This window comes from Lepus europaeus, chromosome 10 (assembly GCF_033115175.1).
Source record: "Lepus europaeus isolate LE1 chromosome 10, mLepTim1.pri, whole genome shotgun sequence".
Lineage (NCBI taxonomy): Eukaryota > Metazoa > Chordata > Mammalia > Lagomorpha > Leporidae > Lepus > Lepus europaeus.
Genome location: NC_084836.1, coordinates 502,045 through 523,470, shown reverse-complemented (window position 1 = coordinate 523,470; position 21,426 = coordinate 502,045). Strand labels below are relative to the sequence as shown.

The following is a 21,426-nucleotide window of genomic DNA, read 5'->3' as shown; positions in this document are numbered from 1 at the left end:
CTCTGGCCCTGCTCACGGCCGCGTCCTCGGTGCGCACCCACGGTTCGCGGCACCCTTGGGTTTCGGCGCCGCTCAGCGCCGCGGCCCAGGGCTCGGCGAGGCCGCGCGGGCCGGGCGGGGCTCGAACCCGCGCCGCCGGCCCAGCCGTCGCGCGCTAGGACCCGGGGGCGCGGGCGGGCGCGCTTCCCGACATGCCGCGCGGCGCACCCCGGCCCGTCCGGCCCGTCCGGCGCCCCCGCCCGCCGGGTCCGCGGGCCGCATGAGGCCGGCTGAGCAGCGCGGCGGCCGGTGAGCGCGGGCGCGGGCGCGGGCGGCCCGGGCTCTCGGGGCGCTGCGCGCGGCCGGCGGCGGAGGCGAGGGCGCGGGCGCCGAGCAGGGCCCGGGGTGCGGGTCTGCCCGGACGGTGGGGTTCGGGAGCCCCGCGGGGCCGGACCCCCAACCCGGGCCTGGACTTGCGCGGTCAGGGGCCCTGCAGCCGCGAGGCCGGGTGGGTGGGCCCTGGGGGGCCGGAAGCGGCGTCGCGCTCGCTGCGGAGGCGCGGGCGGTGTCCGGGGGGCCCCTAGGTTCCTGGGCAGGGGGCCCAGCACCCCCGGGGGCGCTCCTGTCGCACCCCTGCCGGACCTGGGGCCTGGGGGCGCGGCTTCAGAAATGGGGGCGTCAGACTGGCACCTCCCGGCCCGGGCCTGCCCAGTCCTGGACCCTGGGCTTCTGAGCAGGGCCCGGGGTGAGTCGGCCGACGGGTGGGGGTCCTGGAGCCAGGGTGGGGTGTGGGAGGCTGCTCCGCCCGGGGAGGGGGCAGGCCGGGTGTCCGCTCCGGCCACGGCGCAGGGTTGTCCTCCCCATCGGGAGGCCTGAGCCCGGCCCGCGCCCACCCTGGGGCTCCACCCCCACAGCTTCCTGTGGACCCGAGCCCCCCACCCCCCGCCCAAAGGCCCCATCTGCAAACCCGAGGGGACTTCAGAAAGTTCCCGGGAAAACGGGGCCGAGAGGCTTTGCTGGGGTGGAACTTTTTGAAATCCACGCGTCGTCTTCCCGTGGGGTGTAGGAGTGGAGGGGGCGGGCCCTGTGGTGTGGACTTCGGGGCTCCCGCGGGAGCCGGGGTGTGTCCTGGAAGCCTGGAGTCCCCGTGCGCTCACACAACAGGTGCAGCCCCAGCGGCAGGCCGGGGGTCCTGGGCGTTGGAACGTGGCTGCTCCGTGTGCACGGGGGCCAGCTAGGCCTGGAGCCAGGTGCTCGGGGTCCTGTTTGAGCCCGGGGTCAGCATCCCCGACACTGTCCGGCCGGGGAGGGGGCTCCACAGGGATCGCTCTCCTGTCAGGCTGCTGTGCCGGGCGGTGAGCGCCTGGGGAGGGAGAGGCGTGGTCGCTGCCCCCCTCCCCGGCGGCTGCAGGAACCCTGCCGGTCTGCCCCATGGGCCTGTGCCCAGCTGAAGAGGACGGGTGGGTCCCTGTGGTAGCGGCTGTGCCCTCAGGTGTGGAAGGCTGGCGTCCGAGAGCGTGGGAGGCCAGGGCGTGGATGTGACAGTCGGAGCAGGTCGTCAGACTCACCGACGCTCGGCACCCTCCGCACCGCGGGCCTCGGTGGCCTGCTGCGTCCTCCCCCTGGTGAGGGACAGCAGGCCCAGGGTGCTGGCACTGCAGCCTGGCTGTTGTGGGCTCAAGCCTAGCTCGTGGCCGGGCCAGCACCCCTGTCTCCCCACCCCCCATATCTGCACGCTTCCCCCACGGCGTCACCACTTGGGCTCAGTTCCTGCCGTGGCCAGCCATCGCTGCAGCCCAGGGACCGCCTTGGGCACCAGGGACCGGCCCTGGTCCCCGCAGGGTCAGGGGCATCCCAGCCAGGCTGACCGCAGGTCTGCGGCCACAGCACGGGGGAGGGCGCACCGAGGCCACGCGGCCACCTACCATTCGCTGCCACCTCCCAGGCCTTTGCCCAATGACAGGATGTTGGCCGTGCGTGCGTGTGTGTGTGTGTGTGTGTTTTAGTTTTAGTTTTTTTCCAGGCTCGGGCAGCACAGGCTGCACAGAATGAGAACAGTTTGCTTCCGCGTGTCTCCCGGTCGCCTGCTGGGCTTGTCCTGGGGCTGGGCTCAGGAGGTCGCCAAGCCCCGCCTCCGACCACACCACGCAGGGCCGGGACCCCCGCGGCTCTGCCTTGGTGTGCAGGTTTCTGTTGGTGGCTGCTTCGGTAGAGCGTTGTACAGGGGCACAGAACAGCCGCCAGCCGTGCTGTCACCAGAAACCCAGGTGGAGAGGGGGCGGGGGCCTGCAGGGTGGCCCGGTCCGCTGGGGCTTGCCTGCCACCCCGAGTCTCCCGCCTTCTCCTGCCCCAAGCCAGTTCCTAACACAGGAGGCCGCCTGTGCCCGGACGGGTCAATTCCGGACACATCTGTGGGTCTCAGACACCAGACCGGGCTCTGGTTGTGCTGATCCCCGCCCCCCTGCTCAGAGCTGGCCCTGGCCATGGGGCCCCGGATGTGTGCTGATCCCCACCCCTGCTCAGAGCTGGCCCTGGCCATGGGGTGTGCACTGAACCCCCCCTGCTCAGAGCTGCCCTGGCCATGGGGCCCCGGGTGTGTGCACTGATACCCCCCTGCTCAGAGCTGGCCGTGGCCATGGCGTGTGCACTGATCCCCCCCTGCTCAGAGCTGGCCCTGGCCATGGGGTGTGCACTGAACCCCCCCTGCTCAGAGCTGGCCCTGGCCATGGCGTGTGCACTGATCCCCCCCCTGGTCAGAGCTGGCCCTGGCCATGGGGCCCCGGGTGTGCACTGATCCCCCCCTGCTCAGAGCTGGCCCTGGCCATGGGGCCCCGGGTGTGCACTGATCCCCCCCCTGCTCAGAGCTGGCCCTGGCCATGGGGTGTGCACTGATCCTCCCCCTGCTCAGAGCTGGCCCTGGCCATGGGGTGTGCACTGATCCTCCCCCTGCTCAGAGCTGGCCCTGGCCATGGGGTGTGCACTGATCCCCCCCCCTGCTCAGAGCTGGCCCTGGCCATGGGGTGTGCACTGATCCCCCCCCCTGCTCAGAGCTGCCCTGGCCATGGGGCCCCGGGTGTGCACTGATCACCCCCCTACTCAGAGCTGGCCCTGGCCATGGGGCCCCGGGTGTGCACTGATACCCCCCCTGCTCAGAGCTGGCCCTGGCCATGGGGCCCTGGGTGTGTGCTGATCCCCCCCCCTTCTCAGAGCTGGCCCTGGCCATGGGGTGTGCACTGATCCCCCCCCTGCTCAGAGCTGGCCCTGGCCATGGGGTGTGCACTGATACCCCCCCTGCTCAGAGCTGGCCCTGGCCATGGGGCCCTGGGTGTGTGCTGATCCCCCCCCTGCTCAGAGCTGGCCCTGGCCATGGGGTGTGCACTGATCCCCCCCCTGCTCAGAGCTGGCCCTGGCCATGGGGTGTGCACTGATCACCCCCCTACTCAGAGCTGGCCCTGGCCATGGGGTCCCGGGTGTGTGCTGATCCCCCCCCCGGCTCAGAGCTGGCCCTGGCCATGGGGTGTGCACTGATCCCCGCCCTGCTCAGAGCTGGCCCTGGCCATGGGGCCCCGGGTGTGCACTGATCCCCCCCCCTGCTCAGAGCTGGCCCTGGCCATGGGGTGTGCACTGATCCCCCCCCCTGCTCAGAGCTGGCCCTGGCCATGGGGCCCCGGGTGTGCACTGATCCCCCCCCCCCTGCTCAGAGCTGGCCCTGGCCATGGGGCCCCGGGTGTGTGCTGATCCCCCCCCTGCTCAGAGCTGGCCCTGGCCATGGGGTGTGCACTGATCCCCCCCCTGCTCAGAGCTGGCCCTGGCCATGGGGCCCCGGGTGTGCGCTGATCCCCCCCTGCTCAGAGCTGACCCTGGCCCTGGGGTGTGTGCTGATCCCCCTCCCCCGCTCAGAGCTGGCCCTGGCCATGGGGCCCCGGGTGTGCGCTGATCCCCCCCCTGCTCAGAGCTGGCCCTGGCCATGGGGCCCCGGGTGTGCACTGATCCTCCCCCCGCTCAGAGCTGGCCCTGGCCATGGGGCCCCGGGTGTGTGCTGATCCCCGCCCCCCTGCTCAGAGCTGGCCCTGGCCATGGGGCCCCGGGTGTGCACTGATCCCCCCCCTGCTCAGAGCTGGCCCTGGCCATGGGGCCCCGGGTGTGTGCTGATTCCCCCCCCCCCTGCTCAGAGCTGGCCCTGGCCATGGGGCCCCGGGTGTGTGCTGATCCCCCCCCTGCTCAGAGCTGGCCCTGGCCATGGGGCCCCGGGTGTGCACTGATCCCCCCCCTGCTCAGAGCTGGCCCTGGCCATGGGGCCCCGGGTGTGCACTGATCCCCCCCCTGCTCAGAGCTGGCCCTGGCCATGGGGCCCCGGGTGTGTGCTGATCCCTCCCCCTGCTCAGAGCTGGCCCTGGCCATGGGGCCCCGGGTGCACACTGATCCCCCCCTTGCTCAGAGCTGGCCCTGGCCATGGGGCCCCGGGTGCACACTGATCCTCCCCCCGCTCAGAGCTGGCCCTGGCCATGGGGCCCCGGGTGTGCGCTGATCCCCCCCTGCTCAGAGCTGGCCCTGGCCATGGGGCCCCGGGCGTGCGCGGAGAGCCCCTTCCTGTTGCATATTGGGCTGAGCTCGAAGGTGCCGTGGCTGTGGCCGGGGTCATCAGCAGGGCCAGGGCTGGCCCAGGTCTGCGCGTGCTGGGCGTGCCCACAGGGGGCAGAGCGGGGCTGTCTTGTTTCATCGTAGTGCGTTGAGAGACACGTGGCAGCCTTGGGATGAGAGGCACCTGGGGCAGCCATGAAGGCCTGTGGGGTCACAGCCCCGGGGCCCAACGCCTGTGGTGCCGCCCACGAGTTCAGTTCTGAGGGCGCCACACTGCTCCCCGTCGGCCGGGAGCTTTCTCCAATCAGGTCCTGCGCCGGACGGCCGTGCCCCAGCTCGTGTCTCGCAGCCTGTCCCCTTCTGCTGGGCTGTCCCTGTCAGGGGGGTCACCTGCTTCTGGGCCACCAGAGGTTCCCAGAGCCCCTTGTCCTCCCAAATGCCCACTCTGGCCCAGCCAGCCACGTCCAGGGAGAGCCACGCGGAAGGGCAGGGCACGCGCCAGTGCTCACTGTGACCGCTGGCCCCGCCCACGGCCTTGGATGCCTCGGCTGGAGTCCACCCCTCCTTGGCCAGCGTGAGCCCGGCCCCTCAGCTCTGCTGCCCTCCTTTCTGGTTCCTGTGCCTGCACCATCCCCTCCCCTGGAGCTGCTGGCTCCTGTGTCCACCCCAGCCCTGCCCTGCGTCCACCCCGGGCCCTGACCTATGTCTGCTCCAGCCCTGCCCTGTGTCCACCCTGGCCCTGACCTATGTCTACTTCATCCCTGACTTGCATCCACCCCGGGCCCTGACCTGCATCCACCCGGCCTCACTCACTACACTTTGTCTTTTCTCTGCTGACCTTACCCACCCCTCCCTGCCACGCGTAACTCCGTGATGACCGGGAGGGTTTCCTTGAAGTGGCTTTGGCACTGCGGCCTTGTTGAGACCCCCGTGGGTGCCACGCATGGACGCACCGCGGCACTTCGCCGCCGTGTCTGCTCCGGGTGCTGGTCGTGGTGGCAGTCCCCACCCGCCCAGCTGCAGGCCTGCCACACCCAGGAGGACCAGCGGCCTGTGGGTGTCGGGGCAGGGAGGCCGCGGATCGCACAGCAGGTCCTGAGCTGGGCGCTGGGCTCCGGGTGAGGCCCCTGTTCTGTCTCCTCAGGCAACCCCAGCGGGGCAAGAGGCTGTCCAGCCATGGAGGGGGAGGAGCGGCGGCCACCCCAGGAGGTGAGGGGCGGCGGGGGTGTCGGGACAGCTCGGTCCGGGCAGCTGCCGCGCTGTGGGGTGAGGGCACCTGGAGACAGGCAGGCAGCACCTCAGGGGAGGGCTCCCCGGCCCTGTCTGAGGCCCGGGGCTGCCTTCCCAGGTGCGGCTGTGAAGGGCGGGGCCCTGGCTGCCGGGGCCCCTTGGCATCCGGACACGGAGACCGGCTTGAACTCTCCCCCCACCCTCAGGCCGGCGTGGACCCTGTTGTGACATCAGAGGCTCCGGAGTCGGTGCCTAGGGTGCTCCCTGGAGAACCCCAGAGCCTGTGTATGTCTCCCCAACCTCGACGTGCTTGCCGGGGCCGGAGCCTGGGACGGTGGGGGCCGGAGGGGGCCGGAGCCTGGGACGGAGGGGGACGGAGCCTGGGATGGTGGGGGCCAGAGTGGGCCGGAGCCTGGGACGGTGGGGGCCGGAGCCTGGGACGGTGGGGGCCAGGCCCACCAGGAGGCAGCACCCCTGTGGCCCCGGAAGCAGTGCCTTGGGGCCAAGGTGCCCCCAGCTGCAGCTTCTGCTAGAGGCCCCGCCTGGCAGCGGGGAGGCCCCTGAGGGGTGAGTACAGCAGGTGCCCCTCCCCTGAAGGTGGGTGCTGTCCTCTGCCGCCCGAGGCCCTTCTCTAAGGCAAACGCTGATGGAGTTGAGCCGGGACTGAGCCCCTCCCGGGCAGCGGGCCCCCCACAAGCCCCATGCTTGCTGCCCTCCAGTGCAGCCGAGGGGCAGAGGCCCAGCCCGCAGACGTGGTCAGTTGGCCTGTGCGGTCCCGACAGCCCGAAGTGTGCACAGAGCAGGCTGCCAAGGTGGGTGGCCGTCCCCGGAGCCGGGCCCTGGCCCCCTGTCTCCCAGCAGTCTCTGCTGTTGTTGCAGCCGACGTGGACGCCTTCAACCTGCTCCTGGAGATGAAGCTGAAGCGGCGGCGTGAGCGGCCCAACCTGCCGCGCACCGTGACCCAGCTGGTGGCCGAGGACGGGAGCAGGGTGTATGTGGTGGGCACGGCCCACTTCAGTGACGACAGCAAGAGGGACGTTGTGAAGGTGAGCGCCGGCCACTGGGCACTGCGGCCGGCCTGGCCGGGCCGGAACCCATGAATCTAGTTGTCTTAGTTGCTCAGGGGCTCGGGGCCCCGCCCTGGGGTCACGCGGTGTGGCCGTGGCCCTGCAGACCATCCGAGAGGTGCAGCCGGACGTGGTGGTCGTGGAGCTCTGCCAGTACCGCGTGTCCATGCTCAAGATGGATGAGCGGACCCTGCTGCGCGAGGCCAAGGAGGTCAGCCTGGAGAAGCTGCAGCAGGCCGTGAGGCAGGTACGCATGCGGGCGGGAGGAGGTGGGCGGCGCCCGAGCCAGCGGCAGGAGCCGGTCAGGGCCCCCTGCAGCGGGGGGCCTGCTCCCCCAGTACCACAGGCACAGACCTGGGCAGGCCGCCTTGCCCACGGCTGCACTCACCACAGCCAGAGGGCACATGGGGCAGGGTCCCGGAGACCCCAGGAAGCCACAGATGGTGCTGAACGCTCCCGTCAGCCCCTGCACCACTACTGGGGCTCACTGGTTAGGGCCTGGTCACGGCACAGTGCCTCTGGAGCTTGTGTGGGTACTGCATGGCCCAGGGTCCCACGGGGAGCCCGGACTGCTGGGTGGCCGAGCCTCTGGGTGAGCGAGGGCAGATCAGTGTGTGGACAGCCACGCAGAGCCTCGGGGGCCCGGGGTGGGGCTCCTGCCCCTCCCAGGCCTGGTGTGGACGTGGACATGGCTGGTGTCGTGCCTCAGTGGGGCTGCCCTGCGAGGGCCTCACAAACGCACAGTCAGGTCCTGTCCGGCCACGCGGGAGTGAGCGGTGGCCACGCGAAGGGGCGGTACGTTTGGGAAGTGACCGTGGCGGCCAGCATCCGGGACTTGGGCCTGACGCGGCCTCCTCTCCCTGCAGAACGGGCTCATGTCTGGCCTCATGCAGATGCTGCTGCTCAAGGTGTCCGCCCACATCACCGAGCAGCTGGGCATGGCCCCCGGCGGCGAGTTCAGGGAAGCCTTCAAGGAGGTGGGCGCTGGGCGCGGCCTCGGGGCGGGGGTGGGGGCGGGCGGGCACGCGCTGACACGGCCTCCGCTGCAGGCCAGCAAGGTGCCCTTCTGCAAGTTCCACCTGGGCGACCGGCCCATCCCCGTCACCTTCCAGAGGGCCATCGCCGCGCTGACCTTCTGGCAGAAGGTCAAGCTGGCCTGGGGCCTGTGTTTCCTGTCGGACCCGATCAGGTAGGGCGGCTGCGCCAGGGTCTGTGGGAGGGCCCGGCCCGGCGTGGCCCGGCGTGGCCCGGCGTGGCCCGGCGTGGCCCGCCCGGCCCTCAGCCGCGCCCTTGCCCGCAGCAAGGACGACGTGGAGCGCTGCAAGCAGAAGGACCTGCTGGAGCAGATGATGGCCGAGATGATCGGCGAGTTCCCGGACCTGCACCGCACCATCGTCGCCGAGCGCGACGTCTACCTGACCTACACGCTGCGGCAGGCCGCCCGGCGCCTCGAGCTGCCACGCGCCTCCGACGGTGACCAGCGCCCGGCGCGGGGCCCCCTGGACGCCGTGCTTCCCGCGGGTGCTGACGCCCCTCTCCTCCCCCACAGCCGAGCCCAGGAAGTGCGTCCCGTCCGTGGTTGTGGGCGTCGTGGGCATGGGCCACGTGCCCGGCATTGAGAAGAACTGGAGCGCCGAGCTCAACATCCAGGAGATCCTGACGTGAGCGCCCGCCTCCCTCGGCCCGGGGTCCTGGACGTGGGTGGGGGAAGCCCAGTGGGGGAGCTGGGGGCACACACCTCGGAGCCAGCCAGCCCCTCCTCCCTCCCCAGCATCCCCCCGCCGTCCGTCTCCGGCAGAGTGTCCCGGCTGGCCCTGAAGGCCGCCTTCTTCGGCCTGCTGGGCTACGGCCTGTACTGGATGGGGCGCCGCACCGTGAGCCTGGTCCTGTCGCTGCCTGCTGCACAGTACTGCCTCCAGAGGGCGCCCTCGCCCCGGCCAAGCCAGTAGAAGGGCCCCACCCGGGAGCGGCCACAGCCAGGGTGGCTGCCCCCCACCCTGCTGCAAGGAGGCCCCTGAGGTCTGTGCCACCCCCCATGGGGGTCCGGGCCAAGCCTCGCCGCCCTGCCCTCCCCAGCCAGCCCCAATAAAGGATCATTTAACTGTCTGAACTCAGGCCTCCCAGCAGCCCTCCCCAGGCACCGAGGGTCCAGTCCAGCTCTGAGGAGGGCAGGGCCGAGGCCCAGGCTGCCCCGGCCCCTGGGGTGGGTGTGGCGAGCTGATGGCCGAGCCCACCTCACCGTGCCTTGTGCTGCGTCTGCCTGGGGCGTCTCGGGATCGGGGCCCGGTGGGCGTGGGCAGGCTGGAAGCCCACACCGCCGGCACATGGGCACGGAGCTTGGCTTGCCCACTGCCTCCCCGGCCCCATCCGCCTGCAGACTCTGGCTGGCTTTTTAAAACGTCGAAATTTTCTACTCAGGTAACTTTATCTTCAAAGAAATAGCAACCGAAGCGGATGTCAGGGACAAGCCTTAAACCTGGATGGGGCACAGGGCGGCTTTTTCCTTTGTTCGTGTCCCGAGTAGGCAAGTGTGCGGCCACAGGCCGGCCCTCAGGGTCTGCACCCCCAGCCCAGCGTGGCCGGGGCTACCTCTCTGGCCTGAGCCTGCTGTCCAGCCCGGTCCCCGCGGGCTGGAGGGGCTTGAACCTGCTTCCTGCGCATCGGCGGAGGTTCCCAGGGACCAGCCTGTCCCCCGTGGGCAGGCTGCCCGAGTGCCAGCCAGCACCCACTTGGCCAGCCATGGTCTGTGCCGACCGACCGCTGAATCCAATCAGGTGAACCCCGTTCGAGCTGTGCGTCCCTGTCACTCGCGGATCTGCTCCTTGGAAACAAATAAATTCTAGTTTTGGAAGCTCCTGTTTGGTGAAATGTGCGGAGTGGGCTCAGGTGGGGGTGGGGGTGGGGTGCCTGCTTCCTTCCACGCCCCCCAGGGCCACAGGATGCAAGGACACTGTCTACAGCTTAGCAAAGGGTAGCGGTCCCGAGCCCCTGGTGCCCGTCCTTGCCCAGGGAAGGCCTGTACCACCCCACCTCCGTGCCCTGGTGGCTTGAGTAAGACGTCCAGCGGGGGCCTGCAGGTGAGACCTGCCCCAGTAACCAGCAGTGAGTGTGGGGAGTCGCTGGTCTGTGCAGCTGGGTGTGGTAGGTTCCTCCTGGCAGGTCTGCTCCTGTGTCTTGCTGTCCTCGCTGGCCCCCGGCCTGCGGCGCCCGCCCTGACCAGGTTCTCTGCAGGCCTAGGAGGTGTTGCTGGAGCCCGGGGTCTGGCTAGGCAGGGGGTGAGGGAGGGGCCGGGTGGGCACGGGCCAGGCCCCTTGAGTCCTGGCTCCCCGTGAGCCCCCGCCTGGGTCCCTGTTGGGAACAGGCGTCCCGCACGGCTTCTGAGCCAGGCTGCCCTTGTCCTGTGTTAAGGCGGGCCAGGCTGGGGAGGTCCACCCTGGTGGTGGGCGGGTGTCCAGGGCAGAGTCCAGGGGACGACAGAGGTAGAGGTGAGGGCTTAGTGGTGGCCGGGCTGGGAGGGGTGTGGCAGCATCCACAGGTTGCTTTGGGGGCCAGACCCTCTCCCGGCCCAGCCCTGCTGCAGGCATCCGGGGAGGGAGCCAGGAGATGGGGGGCTCTGTCTGCTTCAGGCGAACAATGACAATCCTGAAGTGGGAAGATGGGCGCCCCTGGCGGGCTGGGTGCACGGCACTGACAAGCAAACACCACGGTGTCCGCTTTCCAAATCAAAGTGCTGGAGCGCCGGCCCGGGAGGGCTGCCCGCCGAGGTCCACTCCCGCGGGAGGTCCGCAGCTGAGTCGGGGCTGGGCTGCCCCGGCACAAGCAGCCTCAGAGACCTGGGTGGGGGGAGCCCCGCTGCCTATAGGAGGCTGCAGCTTCGACTCCCCAACCCTCACCCACTGCCGGCTCCACAGGAGGCCCTGGGGAGGGTCCTGGGTGCGTGTGGGCGGCCTCTCCAGAGGGAAGGGTCCCATCCGGGCAGGGAGGGCTCGGGGTTACCCACGGCCCCCAAACGGAGGAGGGGGTGAGGGACTCGCCCCAGAGGGCAGAGCTGGGTCCACGGAGCCCCAGGAGAAAGCCCCCCCCCCCCGAGCTCCTGGAGGTGTGGACCGGTGCAGCGAGGAGGACACGGCCGGGAGGTGCAGGGGCCGCATCCCTGGCCGCGCCCGTGGGCTTAGCTTTTCTCGGGCCAGGTGTGGTGGGGGCGGCCCAGGGGCACCGCGGGGCTCGTCTTCCCTCCGCGGCCCTGGGCAGGGACCCCCTGGCCCACCGTCGCCCACAAGGTTCCCGCCCGGACAGGCACCTCCGAGCCCAAGCTCTGCTTCAGCCTCGCCCCGGGGCTCTTCCCGGCCCAAACTGTGAGCCCACGAAGCCTCCGGCGGCCAGCGCCCCGCGCTCACCCACCTCAGGACCTCCGTCCTGCGAACCTACGGGAGCGGATGGCCCCGAGGCGCGGCGCCCGGCGGCGGCCTCCCGCACCGCCCAGCCCCCAGCTGCCTCCCCGCCGCCTGCGGCCGGCCCGGTCCCTCGGCTCCGGTCAGCCCCGAGCGCGGCCAGGACCGCCCCCGGCGGAGCCCGCTGCGGACTGACGGACGGGCCAACCAATCACAGGCAAGCGCGAAGGGGCGCGGCCTCGGACCCCGCCCTTCCCGGCGAGTGGGCGGCACTTCCTGTCGGGAAAGAGGGGCTTCCGGCCGCAGCGGCGCCGCGCATGGCGGCGTTCCGGGCCGCGCTCGGGGCTTCCTCGCTCGCGGCCGCCCGCGCCGGCTCGCTGCCCCTCGGCCTCCGCCGCCCGCCGCGCGCGCCCTGCTCCTCCTCGGCCGCCGCCCGCGGCGCCGCCATGGAGCCCGAGGCCCGCTGGCTGGCCGGGCTGCGCTTCGACAACCGCGCCCTGCGCGCGCTGCCGGTGGAGACGCCGCCGCCCGGGCCCGAGGGCGCCGCGTCCGCGCCGCGGGCCGTGCCCGGCGCCTGCTTCAGCCGCGTGCGGCCCGCCCCGCTGCGGCAGCCGCGCGTCGTGGCGCTGTCGGAGCCGGCGCTGGCGCTGCTGGGCCTGGGCGCGCCGCCCGCCGAGGCGGAGGCCGAGGCCGCGCTCTTCTTCAGCGGCAACGCGCTGCTGCCGGGCTCCGAGCCGGCCGCGCACTGCTACTGCGGCCACCAGTTCGGCCAGTTCGCCGGGCAGCTGGGCGACGGCGCCGCCATGTACCTGGGCGAGGTGTGCACCGCGGCCGGCGAGCGCTGGGAGCTGCAGCTCAAGGGCGCCGGCCCCACGCCCTTCTCCAGGTGGGCCGGCGGGGCGCGGGCGCGGGGAAGCGCGGCCTGGGCGCGCGGGCGGGCGGGTCGGTAGCGGGCCCGCGCCCGGCACCGCAGAGCGAGGTCCCGCAGCGGTGCTGGGCGGCTTGGCGCGGCGCCTGCTTGCACCCTCGCCGCGGACCTTGCCCCGGCCAGGCGTGCGGGCCGTGCTGGAGTCCAGATCTGGATCGCCAGGCCCAGCCAGGAGCCGTCCACGCGGGAGTCCAGGTCCGCGAGGGGGCGGCAGGACCCCCCCACATTTGAACCTCCAGGGCTGCGGAAGGCTGGGGCCGGAGCTGGGCACTCCTGTGATCCGCCAGGCAAACACCCGCTGCCCTTCCGAATTTTTTTTAAGACTCTTAGCCCAAGAGACAACTGATAGGGCCCCGAATTTAACATTTCTGTGGTTTTTTGGGAAGATTCATCTACATGAAAGGCGGAGTTACAGAGAGAGAGGTCTCCCATCCTCTGGTTCACTCCCCAAATGGTCGCAACAGCTGAAGTTGCGCCGATCCAAAGCCAGGAGCTTCTTCCTGGTCTCCCACGGGGGTGCAGGGGCCCAAGGACTTGGGCCATCTTCTACCGCTTTCCCAGGCCATAGCAGAGAGCTGGATCGGAAGTGGAGCAGCCAGGACTCGAACCCGTGCCCATATGGGAGCCGGCACTGCAGCCGGTGTCTTTACCGACTATGGCACAGCGCCAGCCCCCGCCCTTACTCTTTAATCCCTCGTTGAATGACTAATAAAGCACTTGTAAACTGGCATTTTGTGTTCAAAGAGATACCGGATCCATGCCACCCTCCTGGCCTGTTCTGGCTGCCCCTCCCCACCCCCGGCCGGGCTCCTGGAATGATGCTGCTCTGCACCCTCCTAAGAGCCTTGTAGTGAAAACTGCCAGACGGTGGCGAGGACGTGGATGGTGGCCGAGCTGCCCCTGTTGCGTGGGATGGGACCTGCAGATCAGTGCAGTCGCCGTCGGAACCCCAGTGCCCTGTTTTGCTGAGATGGGGCAGCCCATGCTGGGGACCGGCGCTGTGGCTAGCAGATGAAGCTGCCGCCTGCAGCACCGGTATCCCTTACGGTGCTGGTTCGAGTCCGGGCTGCTCCACTTCTGACACAGCTCTCTGCTGTGGCCTGGGAAAGCAGCAGAAGATGGCCCGAGTGCTTGGGCCCCTGCACCCCTGTGGGAGAGCTGGAAGAAGCTCCTGGCTCCTGGCTTCAGCCTGGCCCGCCCCAGCCGTTGTGGCCATCTGGGGAGTGACCCAGTGGATGGAGAACCTCTCTCTGTGTTGCTCTTTCCAGTGCATAGAGGTTTCCTAATCTAATCTGCAGGGCACAGCTGGTGACTTCCTGACTCACTGCCTTGGCAGCAGGGGAGAACCGGGCGGGGGCTGAAACCCCACAGACGGGAGCAGCCCCGGGCGAGCCAGGCGCCAGACCTCACACGCACGGCCTAGGTCCGGCTGTGGCCTCGTGGCTAACACTTCCTGGGACTGCGTCACCCTGGGTCCTTGCCCTGTGTCCGACTCCAGCCTCCTAGTGCACACCTGGGAGGTACCATGTGGAAGACTGGATGGAGTTCAGGACCCTGTGGCTGTTCCGGACATTTGGGAAGTGAACCAGTGGCGGGGAGAGATCTGTGTGTTGCAAATAAATTTTTATTTTAAATTATTTATGTATTTATTTATTTGAAAGGCAGAGTTACAGAGAGGCAGGGGTTGGGGGAAGAGATCTTCCATCTGCTGGTTCACTCCCCAGATGGCCACAGCAGTTGGAGCTGTGCTGATCAGGAGCCAGGAGCTTCTTCTGGGTCTCCCATGCAGGTGCAGGGGCCCAAGCACTTGGGCCATCTTCTACTGCTTTCCCAGGCCATAGCAGAGAGCTGGATCGGAAGTAGAGCAGCCGGGAGTCAAACTGGCACCCATACGGGTCGCTGGCACTGTAGGCAGCGGTTTTACCCACTGTACCACAGCATTGACCCCTTCAAATAAGTTTAAAAATAGATGCAGTCGTGTGGATGGATCCACCTGGAGTGGCCACTTGCGGCAGCCAGGCGAGGGCACAGGCAAGTCCCCACCGCGGATGGCAGTGGCCACTGGACGCGCTACTCAGAGCACAGGACCCCAACACAGCAGGTGGACAGGGCCACGTGAAAATTACATCTTCTGCATAAAAGACACCATTAACAGTGAAGGCCACCAACAGAACCGGAGAAAAGATTTGCAAATCAGCTGTCTTTAAGGGGTCAAAATCCAGAATACATGAGTGCAGAGAACTCTGAAGACTTGGCAGTGGGCAATCAGCCCCGTTCAAAACTGGGCCAAGGACTTGCATGGGCAGGCGTCTCCACAGGAGCCAATCAGACTGACAGTGCCCGGGAAGCTGCCTCCTGCGCTGGCCCCGGCACTGCCCAAGGCCCAGTGCTGACAGGGCACGGAGACACGGGAGCCTTGCACGCTGCTCGGGGCTTTGTACCTTTAAAATGCTGGAGAGGTGCTCTTGGGACAGGAGGAGGTTCCAAGTCCAGGGTAGGGTGGGTCTATGGGGCCGGCGCTGTGGCATAGCAGATAAAGCCACCATCTCCGGCACCAGCATCCCATATGGGTGCCAGTTTGAGTCCCGGCTGCTCCACTTCTGATCCAGCTCTCTGCTATGGCCTGGGATGGCAGTAGAAGATGGCCCGAGTCCTTGGGCCCCTAAATCCACGTGGGAGACCTGGAAGAAACTCCTGGCTTTGGATCAGCGCAACTTTAGCTGTTGCGACCATCTGGGGAGTGAACCAGCAGACAGAAGATCTCTCTCAGTAACTCTGTCTTTCAAATAAATAAATCTTAAAACAAAAACAAAAACAAAAAAACATGACCCTGACCAGAGCAGCCTGGGCGGCCCCGGCACGCAACAAGCACCACCACACCAAGCATCCACTCTTCATTCGTGACTGTGAGGCCATGGGGCCAGGCTCCCGTGGGACAGAGCAGGCTGTGGCAGCTCCCCTAAGAACCAAAAACGGGATTCCCACGCCATCCGGTGCCTCTGCGCCCAGCGGGGTCTCCAAGCCGCCCACGGCACGGATGGACACGTGCTGTGGGCTTCTGCCCAGAGGCAGGGACTGGTGAGGCTGGTGCTGAGGGTGGGCAGCGTGCGCCGATCTCCATTTCGTGTCCCTGGAGCCCTGGCTTCGATGTCCTCTGTAGGCTGAAGCCCTACATGGCTGGGGGCCGGTGCTGCTGGCGCCCAGGTGTGGATTTGGCGTGGGCCTCTCGCCTCTGCTCCGGCAGGCACAGAGGAGCCTGGTACGCCCAGCGGCACTCCTCTGCCTTGACTGTCGGTGTCAGGGCCGTTTGACCTAACTTGACGTTAGCCTGGGCTGTGCTGCGTGAAGTCAGGCGTACTCACTGGACGGGTGTCCAATGCATGGGTGTCCTGGCCTCCAGGCCTGGCACCTGGTCACTTACCTGGGACGTGCCCTGTTGTGCAGCCTGGCCCCACCCCTGCAAGCTGGGGACCCAGAGGGTGTGTCTGCTCCTGCAGCCAGCGCTCGAGAACCTTCTCGACTGTTGGAGTTGCCTCCCTGCCCTCTGTGCTGGGACACAGGTGCTCTGATGCAATGCAGGTGTCGTAACAACTACGCTCCCAAGAATTTGAGAGATTTGAGAAAGGTGGCTGTCACACCCAAAATGCCAGCCAACAACCAGTGTCCTGAACAACTTCCGGGTCTCCCATGGAGGGGAGAGGGGGTTGCTTAAGCACTGCTGCCTCTCAGGGTCTGGGTCAGCAGGAAGCAGAGCCCGGACTTGAACCCGGCACTCACAGGGTGTGGGCAGCCCAGGCAGCACACTAACAGTGAGGCCGAACGCCTGCCCCAGAATGGCTTTATTTAAAGACTTATTGACCCATGCGTAAGGCAGAGCGAGAGAGGGAGACAGCGTCCATCTGCTGCTTCACTCCCCAAGTGGCCACAACAGCCGGGCTGAGCCGAGAGCTCCGTCCGCCCTGGCCCCCGACACGGGGCAGGGACCGTCCTCGGCTGCCTTCCCAGGTTGGAAGCGGAGCCGCTGGGCCTCGACCCTGTGCCGTGGTACGGGACGCCCGGGCGCCTGCTGCCCTCGCGCCGGCCCTGGCGAGCAGCAGGGTGAAGCCTGCGTCTCCTTTCAGACAGGCGGACGGCCGCAAGGTCCTGCGGTCGAGCATCCGCGAGTTCCTGTGCAGCGAAGCCATGTTCCACCTGGGCATCCCCACCACGCGGGCCGGGGCCTGCGTCACCTCCGCGTCCAGGGTGGTGCGGGACGTGTTCTACGACGGGAACCCCCGGCAGGAGCCCTGCGCCGTGGTGCTGCGCCTGGCCCCCACCTTCCTGAGGTAGTCGCGGCGGGGGGCAGGGGCGGGGCCTCAGAAGCAGGCTGCCTGCGAGCTGGGGGTGCACTCACCATGGGACCGGATCACGTCCTGTCGGGGGCAGGGGCAGGGGCAGGTTCCGGGGAGGCACACACGGGGAAATGGCCCAGTGCTGCGTCCTCAGGTGGCCACGCTCCGCGGTTGCCGGCTGGTCCCCAGCACTCAGTCCTGACACCCTGAAGAGACCGTGTGGGCCCAGGCTTTTCCTGTCCTCGGGAAGGGAGCCCGTGGGCTGCGGCCACCCAGGCCCATGGACACGTGGCTCTCCTGCCAGGTTCGGGTCCTTTGAGATTTTCAAGCCCACGGACGAGCACACGGGGCGAGCAGGCCCCAGCGTGGGGCGGAACGACATCCGGGTGCAGATGCTCGACTATGTGATCAGCTCCTTCTACCCCGAGTTGCAGGCTGCCCACGGGGACCGGGTGCCCAGGAATGCAGCCTTCTTCCGGGAGGTGGGTGAGCAGGCCAGCGTCCCTGCCCCTCTCCCGAACCCTTCACCTTCCATGGCCCCGGGAGGCTGGGACACACTCGAGGTGGGATGGGGGCCACCGAGTCCCCACAGAAATCACGGGGGCACGAGAGTGACTGGCGGCCGTGCTGTCCAGGTGACCAGGCGCACAGCCAGGATGGTAGCCGAATGGCAGTGCGTCGGCTTCTGCCACGGCGTGCTCAACACAGACAACATGAGCATCGTGGGGCTCACCATCGACTACGGGCCCTTTGGCTTCCTGGACAGGTGAGGGCCTCCGGGAGCAGACGGACGGGGCGTGGCGGCCCTGTGTCTGTTCTCAGTGCCTGGTCAGTGCAGACGCAGAGACCGAGCCACTGGTTCACTCCCCAAAGGCCCACGCAGTCAGGGCTGGGCCAGAGCCAGGAGCTCCGAGTGTCCCACACGGCAGGGACTGGGTCCGCACCAGCAGGGAGCTGGCCTCAGGCCCAGGCACGCCTGGTGGGCAGGAAGCCGGGCGGGTGTGGGGCAGTGTCCTGCAGCAGGCAGCAGAAACAGAGGGCGGGTCTTGGCCTGAGCCTGTAGGGACAGGGGCTCCTGTGACACAGGGCATGAGCAGCACTGCTCTCGCCTGGTGACAGGTACGACCCTGACCACGTGTGCAATGCCTCGGACCACACCGGCCGCTACTCATACAGCAAGCAGCCCGAGGTGTGCAAGTGGAACCTGCAGAAGCTGGCGGAAGCCTTGGCGCCTGAGCTGCCCCTGGAGCTGGGGGAGGCCATTGTGGCCGAGGAGTTCGACGCGGAGTTCCAGCGGCACTACCTGCAGAAGATGCGCAGGAAGCTGGGCCTCGTGCGAGTGGAGCAGGCGGAGGACGCAGCCCTGGTGGCCAGGCTCCTGGAGACCATGCACCGGACTGGTGAGCTCGGCGGCGCCAGGTGGCAGGACTCTGCCACCCTCCCTCCAGCCTCCTCCCCACCCCGGGTCTGGAGGCCAGGTCCTGGGCCGCTGTGCACACGAGTGGGTGTCTGCTCCAGACCCTGCCCTCTGGCTGTACCAGAGCGGTGCTGCTGGGGTGGGTGAGCCACGCACCCTGCTGCTCCGTGTTGAGTGGAGGGGCTCACGTGGGCACCCTTGACTTGTGCCAGCCTTCAGCCAGCGACGTGCCCCACGCAGCGTCTGCAGCTCCTGGGGGTGTCAGCCTGTGGTTGCGTTTTGCTCCGAGACCAGGGCTCTGCTGGCTTCTGCAGACGCTCAGGAAGTGCTCTCTCCCCAGGTTCGAGAAGGGCTGGTCTTTGCTCTTCAGATGTCTGATAGAATTCTGGCCTGAGAGGCAGACAGCTCTGCTCATTGCCCAAATGTCCACAACCTCCAGGGCTGGAAGCTTAGGTCTGGGTCTCCCACACGGGTGCCCGGAGGCTGTAGTTACGTACCCTCCAACGTTCAAAGGCAGAGAGAGTTTGCCCACAACTGCCAGGGAGTCTCCCAGCAGAGCAGCAGGGACCCAAGTACTTGAGCCACCACGGCTGCCTGCCAGCGAGTGCATTGGCTCTGTACAGGCCCAGGGCTCCCCCACCCCCAACCTCATCCGTAATTCCAAGAACAGGCACAGTTGCTGCCTTCAGAGCTCTCCAGGGGCCTGTGAGAGACCCAGATGGAGTTCCAGGCTGACTCTGGCATTGTGGCCGTCTGGGGATGAGCCAGCAGACGGCAGGTCTCTGTAGCCCCGCCACAGCCTGGTTGGTCTGTTTGCTTCCCCAGGGGCTGGGGCCTGGCTAACGTTCTGCCCGTTCCTTAATGCGGCGTAGTCAGGGCTCAGCTGTCTCCCTCCTGCCGAGCGTTGTGCCTCTGCTGCATTGTGATTTGACTGCTTTGTCACCTGCAGTTCCCCTCTTGGCTCTTGTACGGTTTTCCACTTAGTCTTGGCCAGCTCTGCATGAGGTATCTGAACAGGTATCTTCATTTATTAAGAAAGTTACGGGTGCCAGCGCTGTAGCATAGCAGGTAAGGCCTGCCCCCTGCAGTGCCAGCATCCCACTTCTGAACCACTCCACTTCCCACCCAGCTCTCTGCTGTGGCCTGGGAAAGCAGTGGAAGATGGCCAAGTCCTTGGGCCCCTGCATCCATGTTGGAGACCTGGAAGAAGCTTGGCTTTGGATCAACCCAGCCTTGGCCTGTGGCCATTTGGGGAGTGAACCAGCAGATGGAAGATTCTCACTCTGCCTTTCAAAAAATCTTTAAAAAAGAAAGAGGTCTTCCATCCACTGGTTCACTCCCCAAATGGCTCAACAGCCAGCGCTGGGCCAGGCTGAAGCCAGGAGCTCCACCTGGGGCTCCTGAGTGGGGCTCCTCTGCCTCTCCAGGCACATTAGCAGGGAGCTGGGTCAGAAGTGGAGCAGCCGGGACTCGGGCAGCACTCACGGCAGATGCTGGCGTCACAGGCGGAGGCTTAACCCGCGGGGCCACAACGCCAGTGCGTACTGTGAACCTGTTGGCGTCGGTTAAAGGTCTAGGTGTCCGCTCCTCATTCCCCGGTCTGCCTTCGCACTGGACGGAGGAACCTTTGACAGCAAGCAGACCAGAAGCCCTTCTCATTCCGCTCTGTTCTCCGTACCGCCTTGGCTTCCCTCTGCCGGCTCACTGCCTAGATGGCTGCCAAGGCCAGAACACAGCCAGCACTCCACGCATGTCTCCTGCGTGGGGGGCAGGGGCCCAAGGACTTGAGCCATCACTGCCGTCTCCCAGGCACATGTGGAGGACCTGGGACACGAATGCGGGTGTGCTGTGTGGTAGCTTAACCGGCTGACCACAGTGCCCGCCCCACCTGCTGTTCTGACAAGTCCTTGAGCAGGTGGCGAGATGGGCAGCTGGTGAGGAGGGGTCAGAGGTTGCAGATGGGGCCGTGGGAGGGGGCGGGCCAGCATTTGCCTCCTGTCCCGGGGGCGGGGCCAGCATCTGCCTTGTGTCCCAGGTGCTGACTTCACCAACACCTTCTGTGTGCTGAGCTCCTTCCCTGTGGAGCCGGAGTCGCCCAGCCTGGCTGAGTTCCTGGCCACGCTGACCTCGCAGTGCGCCTCCCTGGAGGAGCTGAGGCTCGCCTTCCGGCCCCACATGGACCCTCGGTGGGCACGCAGGCCTTGCTTCCAGGCAGGGAGGCGGGGGCGCTGGACAAGGGACTGGCGAGGGCCCCTGCCCCCCGGTGCACTGGGGCCCGGGAGGGTGGCAGTCAGGCCCCACCTCCTTAGCCACAGAGCTGACACAGCAGCCGGGGCGAGGCCGGTGGGCTCTGCTCCGGGTGGACTTGCACCCCCCAACCCCTCACTCCCAGGCCGACCACTTCCCCACACCAGCTCCCGGAGGGCGGAGCCTTGTTCTCAGTGCTACCTGGGGCCTGATGACAGAGGGGCGCCCCTGTGCCCGAGCCCTTCTAGGAATGAGGAAGGAGCTGGCCCTGGGGCAGCCAAAGGGAGCACTCAGGGTTGCACCCTGGGTCTGGTCGGGGTGCAGGCTGGGGTGGGTACAGGAAGCTCCTGCCTGCACGGGACAAGAGCCTGGGGTCCCAGCTGCTCCCTGACCTGCAGGCAGCTCTCCATGATGCTGATGCTGGCACAGTCGAACCCACAGCTGTTCGCACTCATCGGCTCCCAGGCCAACATCACACGCGAGCTGGAGCGCGTGGAGCAGCGGTCGCGGCTGGAACAGCTGAGCCCGGCTGACCTGCAGAGCAGGAACAGCGGCCACTGGGCCGACTGGCTGCAGGAGTACAGGTGAGTCCCGCGCCCAGGGCCCTCGGTGAGGCCGGGAGCGCAGGCTGTCCCCGCTCACCACCAGTGCGGATGCCAACACAGAGCCCGGCTGGACAAGGACGCGGAGGGTGCGGCTGACGCTGCTGACTGGCAGGCCGAGCGCCTGCGCGTGATGCGCGCCAACAACCCCAGATACGTGCTGAGGAACTACATCGCGCAGAACGCCATCGAGGCCGCCGAGAAGGGGGACTTCGCGGAGGCAAGCACGCCCGCCTGGGTCCCGGGTGGGAGGCAGGGCCGGCCCGCACAGCCCTCACCCGTCCCCTCGCACAGGTGCGGCGGGTGCTGAAGCTGCTGGAGACCCCGTACGGAGGGGAGGAGCCGCAGCCAGCCCCTGAGGGTGCAGAGCCCGAGGCGGCAGGCGGGTGGCGCGCCTACGCCAGCAAGCCCCCTCTCTGGGCCGCCGAGCTGTGCGTCACGTGATCCTCGTAGCGGCCCCGGCGACCCTGCGTGCCGCTGACCTGGCGAGACGGCGCCGGCCCGGCCCCCGTCTCTCCTTGACGGCAAAGACGTCCAGTCAGGAGCTGACCCGTCTCTGTCTGATGCCTGCTCAGCGGCACTGCCCAGCCCAGCGCCGGGGGCCGCGGCCTCACTGCCACACCTGCCTGGCCTCGAGTAAACTGGCAGTGTCC

General features: G+C 68.0%; 2 protein-coding genes across 4 annotated transcripts; both read left to right on the top strand.

Moving 5' to 3' along the window:
• Nucleotides 1–216: 216 nt before the first annotated feature.
• On the top strand, nt 217–9,708 carry TRABD (TraB domain containing). Of its 3 annotated transcripts, none has more exons than XM_062202647.1 (10): nt 217–288; nt 5,705–5,769; nt 5,997–6,075; nt 6,670–6,836; nt 6,964–7,104; nt 7,724–7,834; nt 7,907–8,046; nt 8,158–8,330; nt 8,407–8,518; nt 9,276–9,708. In XM_062202647.1, the coding sequence occupies exons 2-10, from the start codon at nt 5,737–5,739 to the stop codon at nt 9,277–9,279; spliced, it is 960 nt and encodes a 319-aa protein (XP_062058631.1). In that variant the 5' UTR covers nt 217–288; nt 5,705–5,736; the 3' UTR covers nt 9,280–9,708. The 3 variants fall into 3 exon arrangements, with proteins under 3 accessions (XP_062058631.1, XP_062058630.1, XP_062058629.1); XM_062202646.1 differs by having other exon boundaries at nt 8,629–9,708; XM_062202645.1 differs by having other exon boundaries at nt 7,724–8,046; nt 8,629–9,708.
• A 1,857-nt stretch (nt 9,709–11,565) lies between these two features.
• Nucleotides 11,566–21,424, top strand: SELENOO (selenoprotein O). The gene is made up of 9 exons (XM_062202644.1): nt 11,566–12,134; nt 16,298–16,501; nt 16,812–16,989; nt 17,143–17,273; nt 17,627–17,907; nt 19,960–20,110; nt 20,570–20,755; nt 20,837–20,993; nt 21,068–21,424. The coding sequence occupies exons 1-9, from the start codon at nt 11,566–11,568 to the stop codon at nt 21,224–21,226; spliced, it is 2,016 nt and encodes a 671-aa protein (XP_062058628.1). The 3' UTR covers nt 21,227–21,424.
• Nucleotides 21,425–21,426: the final 2 nt, after the last annotated feature.

Coding starts and splice junctions, on each gene's coding strand:
- TRABD (XM_062202645.1), top strand. CDS start 5,737: ATGGAGGGGGAGGAGCGGCGGCCACCCCAGGAG. Junction 6,837..6,963: donor GCAAGAGGGACGTTGTGAAG/GTGAGCGCCGGC, acceptor GTGGCCCTGCAG/ACCATCCGAGAGGTGCAGCC. Junction 8,047..8,157: donor TTCCTGTCGGACCCGATCAG/GTAGGGCGGCTG, acceptor CCTTGCCCGCAG/CAAGGACGACGTGGAGCGCT.